The sequence below is a fragment of the Leguminivora glycinivorella genome, chromosome Z (genome assembly GCF_023078275.1).
Source record: "Leguminivora glycinivorella isolate SPB_JAAS2020 chromosome Z, LegGlyc_1.1, whole genome shotgun sequence".
NCBI lineage: Eukaryota > Metazoa > Arthropoda > Insecta > Lepidoptera > Tortricidae > Leguminivora > Leguminivora glycinivorella.
This window is the reverse complement of record NC_062998.1, coordinates 6840970-6856426: the sequence shown is the minus strand read 5'-3', so window position 1 is coordinate 6856426 and position 15457 is coordinate 6840970. Positions and strand designations below refer to the sequence as shown.

The 15457-nt window shown below is 38.9% G+C and overlaps 1 protein-coding gene across 1 annotated transcript in view; it reads right to left on the bottom strand.

The window, feature by feature from the left end:
- LOC125241531 (serine/arginine repetitive matrix protein 2) overlaps positions 1–14686 on the bottom strand; it is a 212827-nt gene extending 198141 nt beyond the window's left edge. The window contains exon 1 of the mRNA XM_048150058.1: positions 14498–14686. Coding sequence (XP_048006015.1) covers positions 14498–14609 — 112 coding nt within the window. The 5' untranslated portion in view covers positions 14610–14686. The remainder of the gene's footprint in view (positions 1–14497) is intronic.
- Positions 14687–15457: the final 771 nt, after the last annotated feature.

Here is a 15457-nt window from a genome sequence, read left to right as displayed (position 1 = left end):
TGCTGAAATCGGGACAACTTATGCTATTTGTTTACTTTGTGTATTCGGTAAATATTCGGCAATTGAACCGAACTATTCGGCCGAATACGAACATTGAAAAACTTAGACTTATATTGACCGGGATATAGACCGTGATTACCTTTTTTTTTTGGAGCTCGACAAAAATCAAAAAGGTAATCACGGTCTATATCCCGGTCAATATGTCTAATGAAAATAACCGTGAATCATTCAAAACTCTTATTGAAAAACTTGCCGAATATGCCGAATACCGAATATTTACCGAATATTCGGCCCATCTCTTATATCGGATGTCGGGAGGAGTTCAATAGAAAAAATCCAAGGTGGCGCCTGTAAGAAATGTATGGGATATCGGTCCGACATCAGATATCGGATCGGATAATGTGAAAACGCACTTAAATTCGACACGTCATTAGATTCATTCACAGGTTGAAGTACCACCAGGTATATTTTTCTAAATTCACTTTTAGCTAAATTCGAAAAAGTTTTTATCGTTTTCCTGAAGAAGTTTTCCTACAGTGTAAAGTATCAAAATAAATAATACTAGGAAGCTATAAAGGCCGTACGACACTTATTGAGCCATTAAATTTATTTTTGGATGAAATCAATCAACGGAAATCAATAAAAACACGTTGTAGAAAGCCGTAGACACAGTCTAACGCCGTGGCTTGCGTGGGCGACGGTCGCGCGATGGTCGCGCGACGGCGATGCGACGCATACGAAATCAAACCTTATCGATTTGGAAGTATGAGACGCGACGGCGACGGCGACGGTCGCGCGACCGTCGCCCACGCAAGACACGGCGTAAGAAAAAAAACATACCTCGGAATCATCAAGAGAAATGAACGGCCGCCTGGATGGCTGCCGTCTACACCTCTAAAAATGATTATCGGCTAGATGGCGCTTATTGTTTATAATTATTTGACAATCTTAACTTAACATGGACCAAATTGTCAAAACTGAGGTTCAAAAGTGTTAAGCCTGTGTCGAGAGCTGGCAGTCTATTGTCACTGACACTACATATTTTACTTTGACAGTAATTCTCTCTCCCTATCGTCGCCGCGCGACAGAGCCAGACAGAGTTTCGATCGCCAGGTGGCGTTAACAGTTGTCACTTTGGCTAGGCCGGTTAGTTTGTTGACAGATCGCATCTGTCACTTTCATACACATCGTTGAAAAAGAAACAATTAGAATGGACAATAGATGTTGCCAATTGTTGTATTTTATTAAACAGAAATTGTTTTCCGAGATTGCGTGAGGAAAATGTAAAGGGTAAAGTAATTGATTGTTTTGATGAGAGAACTTAATAGGCTATTACTCTTATATTTAATGGTACAGTGATCTGCAAAACTGCATGGCGAATTTATCAATGAATTCATTCATATATTCTCCATGCAATTTTGAAGCTCACTATGTATAGTCGATCTAATATTTTTTTGTGGTGGCGTAGTCATCTAGACTCTAGATGACTCCTCCTCTAGATTTTAGAGTAGGGGTCTCCAATGGGCGCGAAGCGTTCGAATCCGACCCTCGGAAATACCTACATATGATTTGAGGACCTCTGCGCGCAGGAACAAGATTCAGGCAATCGTCCTGCCCAGCAACACCGCTGCACGGGAAGCATGGTTGCGCGATAGACGATAAAATAGCAGGCCGTCCCTATCGCACTATTTGTAAGTGCGATAGGGACGGCCTGATATTTTATCGTCTATCGCGCGACCATGCTTCCCGTGCTGGAGTTGCTGGCGTTCATAAACTACAACTGCACAACATTAGGCGAGGCATATGTTTATGGGGCACTGACATAGTATGATAAAAATCTAGGATTGGTAACAAGGCTCAAGCAAGACAGTTTGGACCAAAGCACAGAATCCATAATCCATAATCCATACTAATATTATAAATGGGAAAGTGTGTGTGTCTGTTTGTTTGTCCGTCTTTCACGGTAGAATGAAGCGACGAATTGACGTGATTTTTTAAGTAGAGATAGTTGAAGGGATGGAGAGTGACATACGCTATTTTTTGTCTCTTTCTAACGCGAGCGAAGCCGCGGGCAAAAACTAGTATAATAATAATAGTACAAGTACAGAAGGCTCACTCTTTGATATTCGCAAAAAGCCGCCATTCTAAATTCTTACCTACATTAACAAACGGACCGTACGCGACTAGCCGACATTGAATTCTATTGCGCCGCGCGAAGGTCGCGGTCGTCACAACTGAAAGGGCCGCGAACCCGCGGCCCTCGGCATGTACTTGTAGCGCGGCGATAGAATCGCGGAGTGAGCTGCCCCTGACCAAAGTCGAGACGATCATACTATCAAATCATGAAATTATCGCAATTAATGATATCCCATCGATATGAATTATGATGTCATTTCGTTGCAATATTTAAATAAGCGGAACCAATGCGGATACTTGCATTAATTGCATTCGATTGGTTAGTCATGCATAGCCTTCCATCTGAAAAGGATCCCTATCCATTCTAATATTATAAATGGGAAAGTGTGTGTCTGTTTGTTTTTCCGTCTTTCACGGCAAAACGGAGCGACGAATTGACGTGTTTTTTTAAGTGGAGTTAGTTGAAGGGATGGAGAGTGTCATAGGCTACTTTTTGTCTCTTTCTAACGCGAGCAAAGCTGCGGGCAAAAGCTAGTACTTTATAAATATTGACCTTAGGCCCTAGGCCTAGGACCTAGGACTGAAGGAGTGAGAACTAGAGATGGGAAAAATATTCGGTAAATATTCGTTTTTTTTTTCAATGCACGTATTGGGCCGGATAGTTTGGTTATCTTGTCGAATATTTATTTTAAAACAGTGTTTGTTTCGTAAATCATCGGATAATGAATGACATCCTATTTTCAGTATTCCTAAGTATAGTAGTTACCAAAAAGAGAATAATAAAAATATAAAAATGAGAGAAATAAGTGTAAAAACTGAAAATTTGTCAAAATAAGATTGCAATTATTTTGTAAGAAAAGCAAAAAAATGCTCTTATAAAGAAAAGCAGAGTTTTGATTATCCAATAAATTATAGGAATAATTAGGAACCATAGTTGTGTATTAAAAGGGTAAAACTCAAATGTCATCAGAAGGGCTATGATGCTTGCAATTTTATCACTTATCAGCGTGTATAAGACACCTGTCTTTCTCACACTGACATACATGCCAGAAAGTGACGGATACTTTATCCACGTAGATAAGTGATAAAATTGCAAGCATCATAGGCCTGCAGCTCTAATAATAATATGTCGCGAATATTCGGTCGAACATTCGTATTCGATAAAGTCCTTATTCGCCCCATCTTTATGAGAACCCTTCAGGGTGAGTCCACGTAAAAGTAACGTGAGTCACGACTTCATTGGGTGTTTATTTGACCTACAGCTGCAAATGAAAGGATCTATGCATATATCGGGAAAGTAACACTTATTTATAGATAGATTATCACTTGAACTTGCGTCAGAATAAATGGAACATGCCATAAAATCGTGACTCATGTTACTCTTGCTGCGGATTGACCCTTCTGTAAATGAAAGTCACGTGTGTGGGAAAGACAAGCAACTGTACGTGGGAAAGACATGAACTTTCATGAGTGTACCTTTACCATGAGCTTGACATCGTCTTGACACTGACACTCGCTAGCGGGTGCGCAACTTACTTTCTATAGTTTCTATAGATCAAGCAAACGTATCTACTTAGCGTGTCAAATGAACTCAGTAAAATCCACTGTGTTGTCAGTCTTTAACCGCAGCTTGCAGCTTTCGGGCGTCAATTTTTGTAAGTTGATTGAAATTCAGCTTTCAAACAAAATAATCCTTCTATCCGTTCGGGAGCTACGATGCCACAGGGTACCCAGTAGTCCCAGTACCCTCAACTGAATGAAGATCAAGTCGAGTTAGCTATATTTGTTTCTTGCAGTATATGGTACGCGTACAGGATGACATACAGTTGACCCCTCCGTCTATATTCTTTACAATATAAATAATATCGTCACTACTTTTAAAAAATCTCGTATCTCACCACAGTATCTCACACTGTTCCTCAAAGTTAAAACGCAGTAAGTCTATATGCATTCCATACATACTTACTACAATTTTTTTTTGATTGACAAATGAAGATACAAGTTTTTTTAAAAGTAGTGACGATATTATATTATGTCCTAAGGAACATAGTTTGAGGCTGAGCGAATAAGGGCCAGTTGCATCAACCACATTTGACAGACATCATCGTCACGCAGCAGACGTGTATGGAACATCTCATACAATTACATTTAACGAATTCTTTAACGATGACATACGGTTTGATGCAACCGGTCCAAGACGTCAAGATTCTTTTCTTTACAGTCTTTGCTGGTGAATGTTTTTTTCTTAAGGACACTTTTGTCTTCGACAGTTTAGCAGTGATAAGTGAACGCTCAGCGGTATAAGATTTAATTCACACGGGAACTAAGTAATGTAGGTATTAACACGAACGTTGTCACGTAAATCACGTTAATGCTCACATCTGGACGGACAGGTGCTTACCTAACTACTTAAGTACGGAAATAATGGTTTAAATATGAGCAAAGAGGATTAAGTATTATAGAGAGTTACTGTCAAAGTAAAATATGTAATCACAGTGCATAGACTGCCATCTCTCGACATAGACTTAAAACTTTTAAACCTCAGTTTTGACAATTTGGCTCATATTCTTAGCTTGATATGTGTTAAAATGTCAAATATTAATATTAGCGCCACCTAGCCGAGCGTCCCCCAAAGGTGTTATGCCATCTAGGCCACCGTACCTTTTTCTATATGGTTCTGAGGTACGTTTTTTCCTTAGACTGTGTCTATACGGAGTTACATATGTCTTTGATATGATATGAATAATGTTCGTAGTCTTCGAAACTAGATCTTTGCGAAACTAGTGTCTTTCTGTTTCAGTAGCAGTATTATTTTCGAAGAAATATAAATGATTTTTGTGCGGAAACCTTTCAAAACCGAAACTTTACAGTTAGTCAAAACTACAGAAATTTTATAAGTATTACGACGATACATATCCTATTCGCGCGTGTAGTTTACCACGTTTTACAGTAAGTACATAAATAACCTGGAGTTTCGACATAGTAATTTCGGCATCAATGTTAATCCGGACAAATGTCAAGCCATCATATTCGGAAGTCCTCGCTTGCTTTCTTTAGTAAATGTCGATCAGTTGGCTCCGATCCTTTACGCGGGCAGTGTGGTTCCTTACGCGCCGGAAGTGAGAAACTTGGGTCTATTAATGGATAGTGGTCTGTCTTGGGCTCCGCAAGTCTCGGATGTTTGTCGCCGGGTAACGAATATGCTGCGGTCTTTTTACAGGCTTAAACACTTTTTGCCGGTTACCACGAAAATGCTCCTTATTCAGGCGTTAGTATTGCCTGTAATAGATTATGGTGACGTATGTTATTCAAACATTACGCAGGAATTACTAAATAAATTGGATCGTTTGCTTAATAACTGCATCCGATTCATCTACGGGCTCAGAAAGTACGACCATATTTCCATCTTCCGCCGAAAACTAAACTGGCTCCCGATCCGCGAGCGTAGGTCGTCTAGAATACTTTGCATGCTCTATACTATCCTGTTTGATCCAGCTGCACCAGATTACCTTCGATCTAAATTTCAATTTATAACTCCTCGTCCCGATTGCGATCTTCGTAAGTCTCGGAGCCTTAAGCTCGCTATCCCCCTCTATCGCACCGGGTTCATGTCCAACTCCTTCGCTATGCAGGCAATTCGTCTTTGGAACGATCTCCCTCTCGCAATACGACAAGCACAGAGCAAGTTTTCCTTCAAACGTCAATTACGTAAACACTTCTCGCAGGTACACCAACGTTGTTAGACAGTAATGGTTAAATGGGTACTATATATATGTATATATATGTATATTATATATTTTAGTTAGTTTATGTATGTATATGATTGTACTTATTTATGTATGTATATTGATGATGCATATAGTATTTAGATAGTGACTTATATCTATTTAAATTTCTGTTTTATTTTCCGCACCGATTGTAAGTTTCTGTTTGGTCCAATGGTTGACTGGTAGAGAATGCCTTAAGGCATTAAGTTCGCCATTTGTACTTTATGTTGTGCAATAAAGGTTAAATAAATAAATAAATAAATAGTCAAGTAAATTGCTACTTTGCGCACTAGTGCAATAAAGTAGCGCCATATTTAGGTACTGTAAATCCAGTTTATGCGACTGAAAGTTACAGTTTAATTGCTCCAAATAAAACATCGGCGTTGGTTGAAATAATTATGATTTTTATGCTGAAACATATCGTAACTTCGCTCGGACACTAATTGGTCAATCAAACCAAATACATATGTAACTCCGTATAGACAGTCGTAAGTCTAACGTACCTCAAAACCATATAGAAAAAGGTACGGAGACCTAGATGGCGATACACCTTTGGGGGACGCTCGGCTAGATGGCGCTAATATTAATATTTGACATTTGAACATTTTGAACACATATCAAGCTAAGAATATGGACCAAATTGTTAAAACTGAGGATCAAAAGTTTTAAGCCTGTGTCGAGAGATGGCAGTCTATGCACTGTGATTACACATTTTACTTTCACAGTAATTTTCTATAATACCTACTCGATCCTCTTTGATCAAACTCACATTTTAGTAGGTACGTTGGATTGAAAACGAACTTTAGTAGTCTATCCATTCTAATATAATAAATGGGAAAGTGTGTGTGTCTGTTCGTTTGTCCGTCTTTCACGGCAAATCGGAGCGACGAAATGACGTGATATTTAAGTGCACTAGGCTATGCACTTTAATTTTGATATTAAGAGGATTGAAAGAGGTAGTTATTCCGAGTAAATAAAACACATTTAATATCCCGAATTGAATAGAAAAGCACAGTAAACACTTCTAAAGTAAAATTATCCACGAGTTGCATCAAAATATTTTTTCCCCTCACTAACTGCTTTAAAATTGATAAAAGTGAATCTAGTAATAAAGACGATTTACCACCTGTGGAACTACTGGAAGCAGTGATAATAGTTATTTGTTTTACAAGGGGGCAAAGTTGTTGTTTAACCGCACGTGCCAATATTGATACTTACCCGAGCAAGCGAAAGATTCCAATATTGAACCGAGAGCGTAGCGAGTGGTTCAAAAAGTGGAATCTTGAGCGCTGCGAGGGTATCAAGGCACGAAGGTTAAACAAACTTTGCCACCGAGTGAAACACAAAATTTTTCACCACACCAACACTATGAAAATATGAACTGTAAAACATCAAAATAAATAAAATACTTCAATTTATTTAACGTTTATGATTCAAAATCATCATTTATACGTGAATTCCAACACCCAGGTTTAGACATCAAGTTAAAATTTGTATGAAATTACTTTGCACTCTTGTGAATAAAATGCAATTTTGCTATCTGTTTTCGAATAGCAAAGAAAGCATTTATCAGTTGGTGTGGCGAAAACGCATTTTTTGCGTTGTAGTTTCCTCGCTATAGTGAGGGGAAAAGTTTTGTGTTACACTCGGGTGCAAATGTATTTTACTTCTCGTGTGTTAAACTCGCAAGTTCAGGATTCTATTCTCGAACCACTCGCTTCGCTCGTGGTTCAACTATAGAATTCTTTCACTTGATCGTTTTTCAATTCCACACTCGGCGTTAAAATACAACTTTGCCCCCTTGTAAAACAAATAACTATTACTCCATTGGACACGGTTTTTTTACAATTCGCCGTGCAGCCTTGAGTGGCATATCGCGAGCGAATTCTTGAACTTGGCGATGTTGGTAATTAGCGACGTGACGTCACAGCACGCTTTCCAGCCATCTTAATGATACCGTTGGGCCTTGGGGTGTTGTGCCAAGGTGGATAACCTTACTTTATGCACTCACCTGCACAATACTTGTTATTATGAACATGGGAGTTATGCTGTCTCATCATCCTCCTTGCGTTATCCCGGAATTTGCCACGGCTCATGGGAGCAACTTTAACAACTAATCCCAAGATTTGGCGTAGGCACTAGTTTTACGAAAGCGACTGCCATCTGACCTTCCAACCCGAAGGGTCACTACTCACTAGACCTTATTGGATTTAGTCCGGTTTCCTCACGATGTTTTCCTTCACCGAAAAGCGACTGGCAAATATCAAAGGACATTTCGCACATAAGTTTCGAAAAACTCATTGGTACGAGCCGGGGTTCGAACCCGCGACCTCCTGATCGTAAGTCGCACGCTCTTACCGCTAAGCCACCTGTCTATGACCCTAAAAAAGATCGTTGATTTTGTTCAGAGTTTTGGCCCAATTGAATTAAGCGTATCAAAGTGAAACACCTGTCAGAATTATCTTCGTAATTCCTAGCTCAACGGGATTTTAGAGAATTCGTAAAATTAAAACATGAATCCATACAGAAAAACTTGCTTTCATCCAAGCCTGTAAAACAAATGCGATGGTAAACTGGTGGCGTTAAATGCACTACCCTTTGAGCTATCCAGTGTGCGAAGCCGAATGCACAAACGCTCACGATTATCTTTTTTCGTAGCTATCTCTCTCGCTCTTGTATTGGCGCGACAGAGCCAGACTGCATTTCTACAGGGCCTGGTAGCTATGCTGCTTGCAGCATACTTACACTTTTCACAAGCTATAATTCGATAGAAAATTAGAATAGGGAAGTCGACTGTAGTAAAAATAAAATATTTTATACCATGCGCGAAATAAAGCATCAGATAATTATAATTAAAAACATGGACAGAAGTTATTTTTAAATCCAATTTCTATTAATAAGTCAGGTAGAAATATATAAAGTAACTGAGTTGACCGTGACGTCATTCAATTCGATTTCATATAAATTCCATACTATCAAGTCGTTCAAATTCGTTTTGACAGTTCTTAAAAAGAAGAAGTAGCCTTAAGTGCGGCATAGTTTTATAAGTCCAGATTTCGCGCCAAATAATGCTGGGCAAAAACTAGAACACTACCTCTTAATTACAGATTTAGGATAATATTTTGAACACCACAGATAACAGGAAACGCTTCGAATCATGAGCGAAACGCTCACGAATCGTGAAGCGTTTGGGGATTCGGATACGCACACAGGTTAATGGATAATCGACGCCTAAACGATTTCATGTTTATCACAATCTCGCAGACAAACAGACATAATTACAACCTTTAATGGCTCAAACGTAACCGCACTTTCACCATTTCGCCAGTCGAAATTGTCTATTATTAAAAAAGATGATGGACGCCATTTTTGATACAGGAAGCGAGAGTTATTTATAGCAAAATAATATAATTCATATCTTGATTAAGGTTTTTTTCATTTGTGAGAAATGTTAGGGAATTTATAGATACTTCAGATTAGAGTGAAGAAGGATGACAAACATCTGAATAGCAATATCGGTAGATGGTGTTTTAGAAGAACTCTATACTTATAACTCAGTACAATTACTGTAAACAATAGTTATTTGTTATACAAGGGGGCAAAGTTGTATTTTAACGCCGAGTGTGGAATTGAAAAACGAGCAAGTGAAAGGATTCTGTAGTTGAACCACGAGCGAAGCGAGTGGTTCGAGAATAGAATCCTGAACTTGCGAGTTTGTTAACACACGAGAAGTAAAATACATTTGCACCAGAGTGTAACACAAAACTTTTCCCCTCACTATAGCGAGGAAACTACAACGCAAAAAATGCGTTTATTACTGCTTTCAGTAGTTCCACAGGTGGTAAATCATCTTTATTACTAGATTCACCTACTTTTATCAATTTTAAAGCAATTTTTTTTTAACTATAAAACTCCCGTGAGACTCATACATATTTAAAAATATTTTAAGCGGGTTACTCACGTATTAAGTCGATATAGCGTTCGACATGTTTCGGTTCAATTTCGAAAACCTTTCTCAAGAGTAGCGACCCCGCCTTTACATGTCGAGAGCGCGACGCATACTTTTTTTTTTTAATTTTAAAGCAGTTAATTTGACTTTATTCAAGGTCAAATTACTTTACCCACTAGTGGATAAAATGCGTTTTTACCCGCTGGTATTAAAGGACAAAACACGTGTTTCCGAGCTAGTGAGGGGAAAAATGTATTACCTCTGCCACAAATCAAAGTTGACGTTATGCTTATGCTGTAATTACACGGATTTTTAATGCAGGTACTGCTGGTAGGTACTAATCTTGGAAAAAATGTAATCATTAATTTAATTGATAAAAGTTGGCCATTATTGTTTTAATTATTTAATTACTTAACCCACTTGGTCCGACCAGGTGTTATAACACCGCCTGTTCCTTTTTCAAATTTGAACTATACACGGTGTTTCCGGTATCACTCAAAACCTCAGACACCCCAACTGATTTTTATTTTTTTAAACTCATCTAGAGTATTCATCTTTTAATCTGATCGTTACTTTTTTTTTAATTGAATTTTTAATTTTCTGTACAGCTCTACTTGACTTTTAGCTTTACACTCAATACAATAATTGCTAACTACCAGATCATAAACCATAAGACTATTTATTTGTGTACGTTACTGCAACGACATAAGGTTTACCAATAGACAGCTAAGATGTCACTGTAAAACACTTTAAAGCTTTGTCACAGTAAACTTCAAATTGGACAGGTAATCGCAGTAAGCAAATAAACTCAATATTCAAAATGACAAGGTTGTAATTAGGTACGAGTTCAATTTGTTATGACTTATGATAAACATTAAGATTAAACTGACAAACAACGTCAAACTAGTTGCGGAAAAAATAATCGTCCAAGTAACCGGCCAGTATTAATACCCCTAAATACTGAAAAAAGGTAAACAACCTCTAGCAATGCGATATACACAATGTTGTATTACGAGTACAATAGAATGGGCACGTAAAAAATAACTAATAATACTAATTTAAATAAAAATATTACCCCCATCAAGATATAGCTCAATCGATTCTACTCTCGATTCTGAACAAACTGTTTTCAGGTTTTTAGTGTTAAGTGAAACACGGTGTATAAATACATATCTACAGCTCAATACAGAGTCAGCAAAAAAATAGTTTTAGGTGTATCTGGGTTAATACATAGTAGATATTATTTTCCCACATTTTTTTACCCCATTCATGTTTTACTTTCATTTAGATTAGATCTCTGTGCATTACTCGTTAACGACCCCCTACCACGAGAAATGCACCCCAACTTTATAATTATATCGTAGGCGACAGGTGGATACTTGGATAGTCAGCTGCTGCAGCGAAACAGCCCTTTGTTTATTTATTTACACAGGATAGGACTAGAGATGGGCCGAATATGGACTTTGCCGAATACGAATATTTTTAAATCGAACATTCGGTTCAGCTCTTACCGAACCGAACATTCGGCCGAATATTCGGTTACGCCATATTTTTAAATCGGATGTTGAGATTGAAACTATTAAATGATTGATAATGGTTACGTTACATAATGTTACTACAACTTCTTATGATTTAATGGATAACTAAATCTTAGTTAAAACAACTCTGAGCTGAGAAGACTCAACTCTTAAACTACGGTTTTTGAACTTTAAAAAAAAACAATTGTATTTATATTTTGACGCATAATTATATATTTTTAGTAGTTCCTTAGAAAGCTACTAAAATAGGAGCTTATTATCAAATGGAATACGTAAGATCTTCATTAGTTATATACTTTGTTTATTCGGCAATGGAACCGAATTATTCGGCCGAATACGAACATTGAAAAACTTGCCGAATACCGAATATTTACCGAATATTCGGCCCATCTCTAATATGAACGTTGTATAGTCGAACACCTATCAGGGTACGTAGCCAAATGTACAAACGCTCACGAGAATATCTGTTTCTCAGCTATATCTGTCTCTATCGCTCTTGCGTATTGGCGCGACAGAGCCAGACCGCATTTCTGTCAGCGTCTGGGGTCGACGATTGCCATTCGGCTACGCCGGCAGACCTACTACAGAAAAATTGGGCATTCGGGTTCGAAGTTCAAATATCTCTTTGACAGTAACCAAAATCTGGGCCATTTTTTTCAAAGATTTTTTGTAACATGGGTATTTTTTACGCGATGCATACTCAGAATCGAGAGCTCTTTCGATCCAGGCAGGAGAAAAAAAATGTCCCAAGATTTCCATAAATTTTTCAAACCTTCCATTCCGTTACCGCCATACAAAATGTATGAAAAAATGGTAACGGAATGGAAAAAAATTCTTGGGACACTTTTTTTCTCCTATTAGGATTGAAAGAGCTCGCGATTCTGAGTGGAAAACACATTAAATCCCCAAATCCGAAAAAAAGTGGGGTGGACAACTTTGAAAAAAATGGCCCATCTATGTAATGTCGTCCCGTCTTGCATCAGATACTTTAATTTCATTCAAAGGACTTATACTACAGTGTTGCCGCCATAGATAGCGTATTCAGCATTGTGTGTCAGGGACAGCGCGATGACATTGGCATTACGCTGTCCTTGTCATACGAGTAGAAATATAACATTTATTACAGACAGTGTGGGAGCACCATAAACTAGAACTAATCCGGGGAAACCCGGAAAGATGGCAACCCTACTGACAGGGCACGCGATGCAGGCGCCACGGCAGGCAAGTATGGTCGCGCGATAAATGATAAAACATCAGGCCGTCCCTATCGAACTTACACCAGGGGCGGCTCACTCCGCGATTCTATCGCCGCGCTACAAGTACATGCTGGCGGCCGCGAGTTCGCGGCCTAATCAGGGGTTGCGCGCATTCTCACGGAACGCACGTTTGTACTTTCCATTGTTACTTTACGTCGCAAATATTTTTTAAGGTTCATATGGGATGTCCGCGTGTGGAATGGCTAATAATGCTTAGTTAAATAGCCATCATGAATAATAGGACAATCTTACGCAGATCTACTATTGATTGTCCCACGGAAAAGTTAAATAAGGCTTGCGATGTTGGGACTTAAACAAAAATATATAAATATTGTATATATACCTAGAGAGTACCCTTAACTTGACTATATTAGTATAATATTTTATCTGAGTATTAATTCCTTTTAATCCATAGGTAACCCTATCGTCCGACGCTGCGCACGTGCGGCTCGTTTCTTTGTTAGAATTTTGCAGGCATTTAAAAAGGCGGCATTTTGTGAACATCAAAGCAGTGGGCCTTCTGTACTTGTACTATTATATATTCGGTGCTTACACATAGTGCGATAGAGCTTGATGTTTTATCATTTATCGCGCTGCCTGCCTGCCGGCGTATCATGCTGCCACTTTTATCACTTATCCACGTGGATAAAGCATCCGTCACGCTTTAGCAAGTATGTCAGTGTGAGAGTGACATATGTCTTATCCACGTGGATAAGTGATAAAATTGGCAGCATGATACGCCGGCTGGATACTATTTCTTTTCTGCCGGCCATTAATTATTGCATGTCGATATCACTGTGAGAAGTACCTAAGTACCTAATACTTTTTAATAGCGTTGGCCTATGCTAAGAAATTAGGAAAAACGTCGATAAAAAACTAAGAATTTCCTTTCATACCTAAATGTTGACACCTAAAATAAACCTAACCTACTTTGCGACAATACTAGTAATAAGCTCTGTAGCTTAAGAAGTGTTGGTAAACAAGTTTTCTTTGAGATTAAATTTATCAATCGTTTATTGTTTACTTATATTATATGCATAGGTATTATTTAGTGGTAGTGGGCTTTTTTTCATGAAGACATATTTAATTTAGATTCATACGTTGTTATCTTATGTTATACTTATACATTGTAAACTTTTCAGTTAGATATTTACGTATTTAAAAAATGCCAATTGAGATCTCAATCGTGTAACGTGTCTGAAATTATTAAGGCGAAACTCTTTAATGTGGTTTAACCGAATTCAAAGTCCGTAGCATTTTACAGTTAACATCAACACATCGCATCACGAACGAATTCGTTTACAATCCACGAACAGAGAAAATCGGAATAACTCCCTAACGGGACAACGCATAACTTTCGCAACGTCTCGCCTCCTACACGGACCAATTTGAAGCTTATTCGCAAAGGGCAAAGTTCAAAATTAAATTTTGAAAGGGTACGAGCATGCGAAAGTTATGGCAAAATTAAAAATTCGCGTTCGCAAAGGCATCGCTTAGCTCTTACATAAGTAGCGCTGCAGCAGACCCACACTCGGGTTACCGACCTCTCACACCGTACCACACGAAACGTTAATCCGATCAAGTAAACTCTTTACAAAAACCGCCACTTCAACACACGCTTTTTACTCAACTTTCATGTGAAATAGCTTTAAGACATTCACTGGAGCGCGTAAGTTGCACTGTTATTTTATGCGCGCGTTGCGACGTCGAACCGAACCCGAGTATGCGCCTGCACAAAACACATCACAAATTGCAACACCCATGCATCGGTATCGAAACGTTAGACACTATACGGAATTAGAACACAAAAGCACAGACAAAGCCCCGATTCCAACTCTAATGGTAACTCACCATTGGAGCCGAAATAGTCGTCTTTGTCAATCTCATGCTGGAAACCGTAAGCCGGGAGCCATGCACTGGCGCCGGGGGGCTCGGGCCAGTCGGCCACTCGCACCTCCTCCATAACACTGCACTGGGTTAGCACAACATGCGACTACCTCGTTCCATGAGGACACTACACGTACGCACGCGCAGGCGAGCGGCGGCGAACTAAACTAAAAACTTGTCGGGCGGCGCGCGCGCCGCGCCGCGATCTCTCCAAAACTTTATTCTTATCGCTATTCGCTCGCGTCGCTACCGAAAAACCAGCGTAAGCTAACCCTTAAGCTGAATCATTTTGAGGTTATCTACGGTGGTGTTTACGGCGGACACGCTAGGATATCGCTTGGGTACTACCAGCGCAAGTTTCCATATCTATTGCAGTAAAAAAACGGCGTCGACTCAGCTGGGACGGAAACGTAGCTTGATGTTTTTGTGGCGTTTTAAAAACAGTAGAGTTTTTGGCTGCAAGAATGCAAAGAAAATAGGAATGGTCCATATAGCACACCTTGCATAAATTATGAGCTGTTGAAAACGTTACACGTAAGGGGGGCAAAAAACGGACAGTGCCTAATTGTTGAGAGAGCGGTCGCTTCCAGGCAGCTTATTCAACTTGGGAAAGAAAACGAACGACTTACCATTTCGTGAGTTGACATTTTGAGTGACTTACGAGAACTCTGTAGCTCCGTGTCAGATTTGCATGTCTGCACAATTTCACGAATCACGATCACGAATTAGTCAAATAATCAACACAAGTAACACAACACAATACACCACAGTAATTTATCCAATATACACAACACATAACATGGAAATAATAAAGACATATAGAAAATATAATTTTAGAAGTCTCGCACAAAACACTAAATTGTCATGTCTGAAGTCTGAAGACAGCTCTAGATGGAGGTTGAATGTTAAATGCTTTTGGACTTT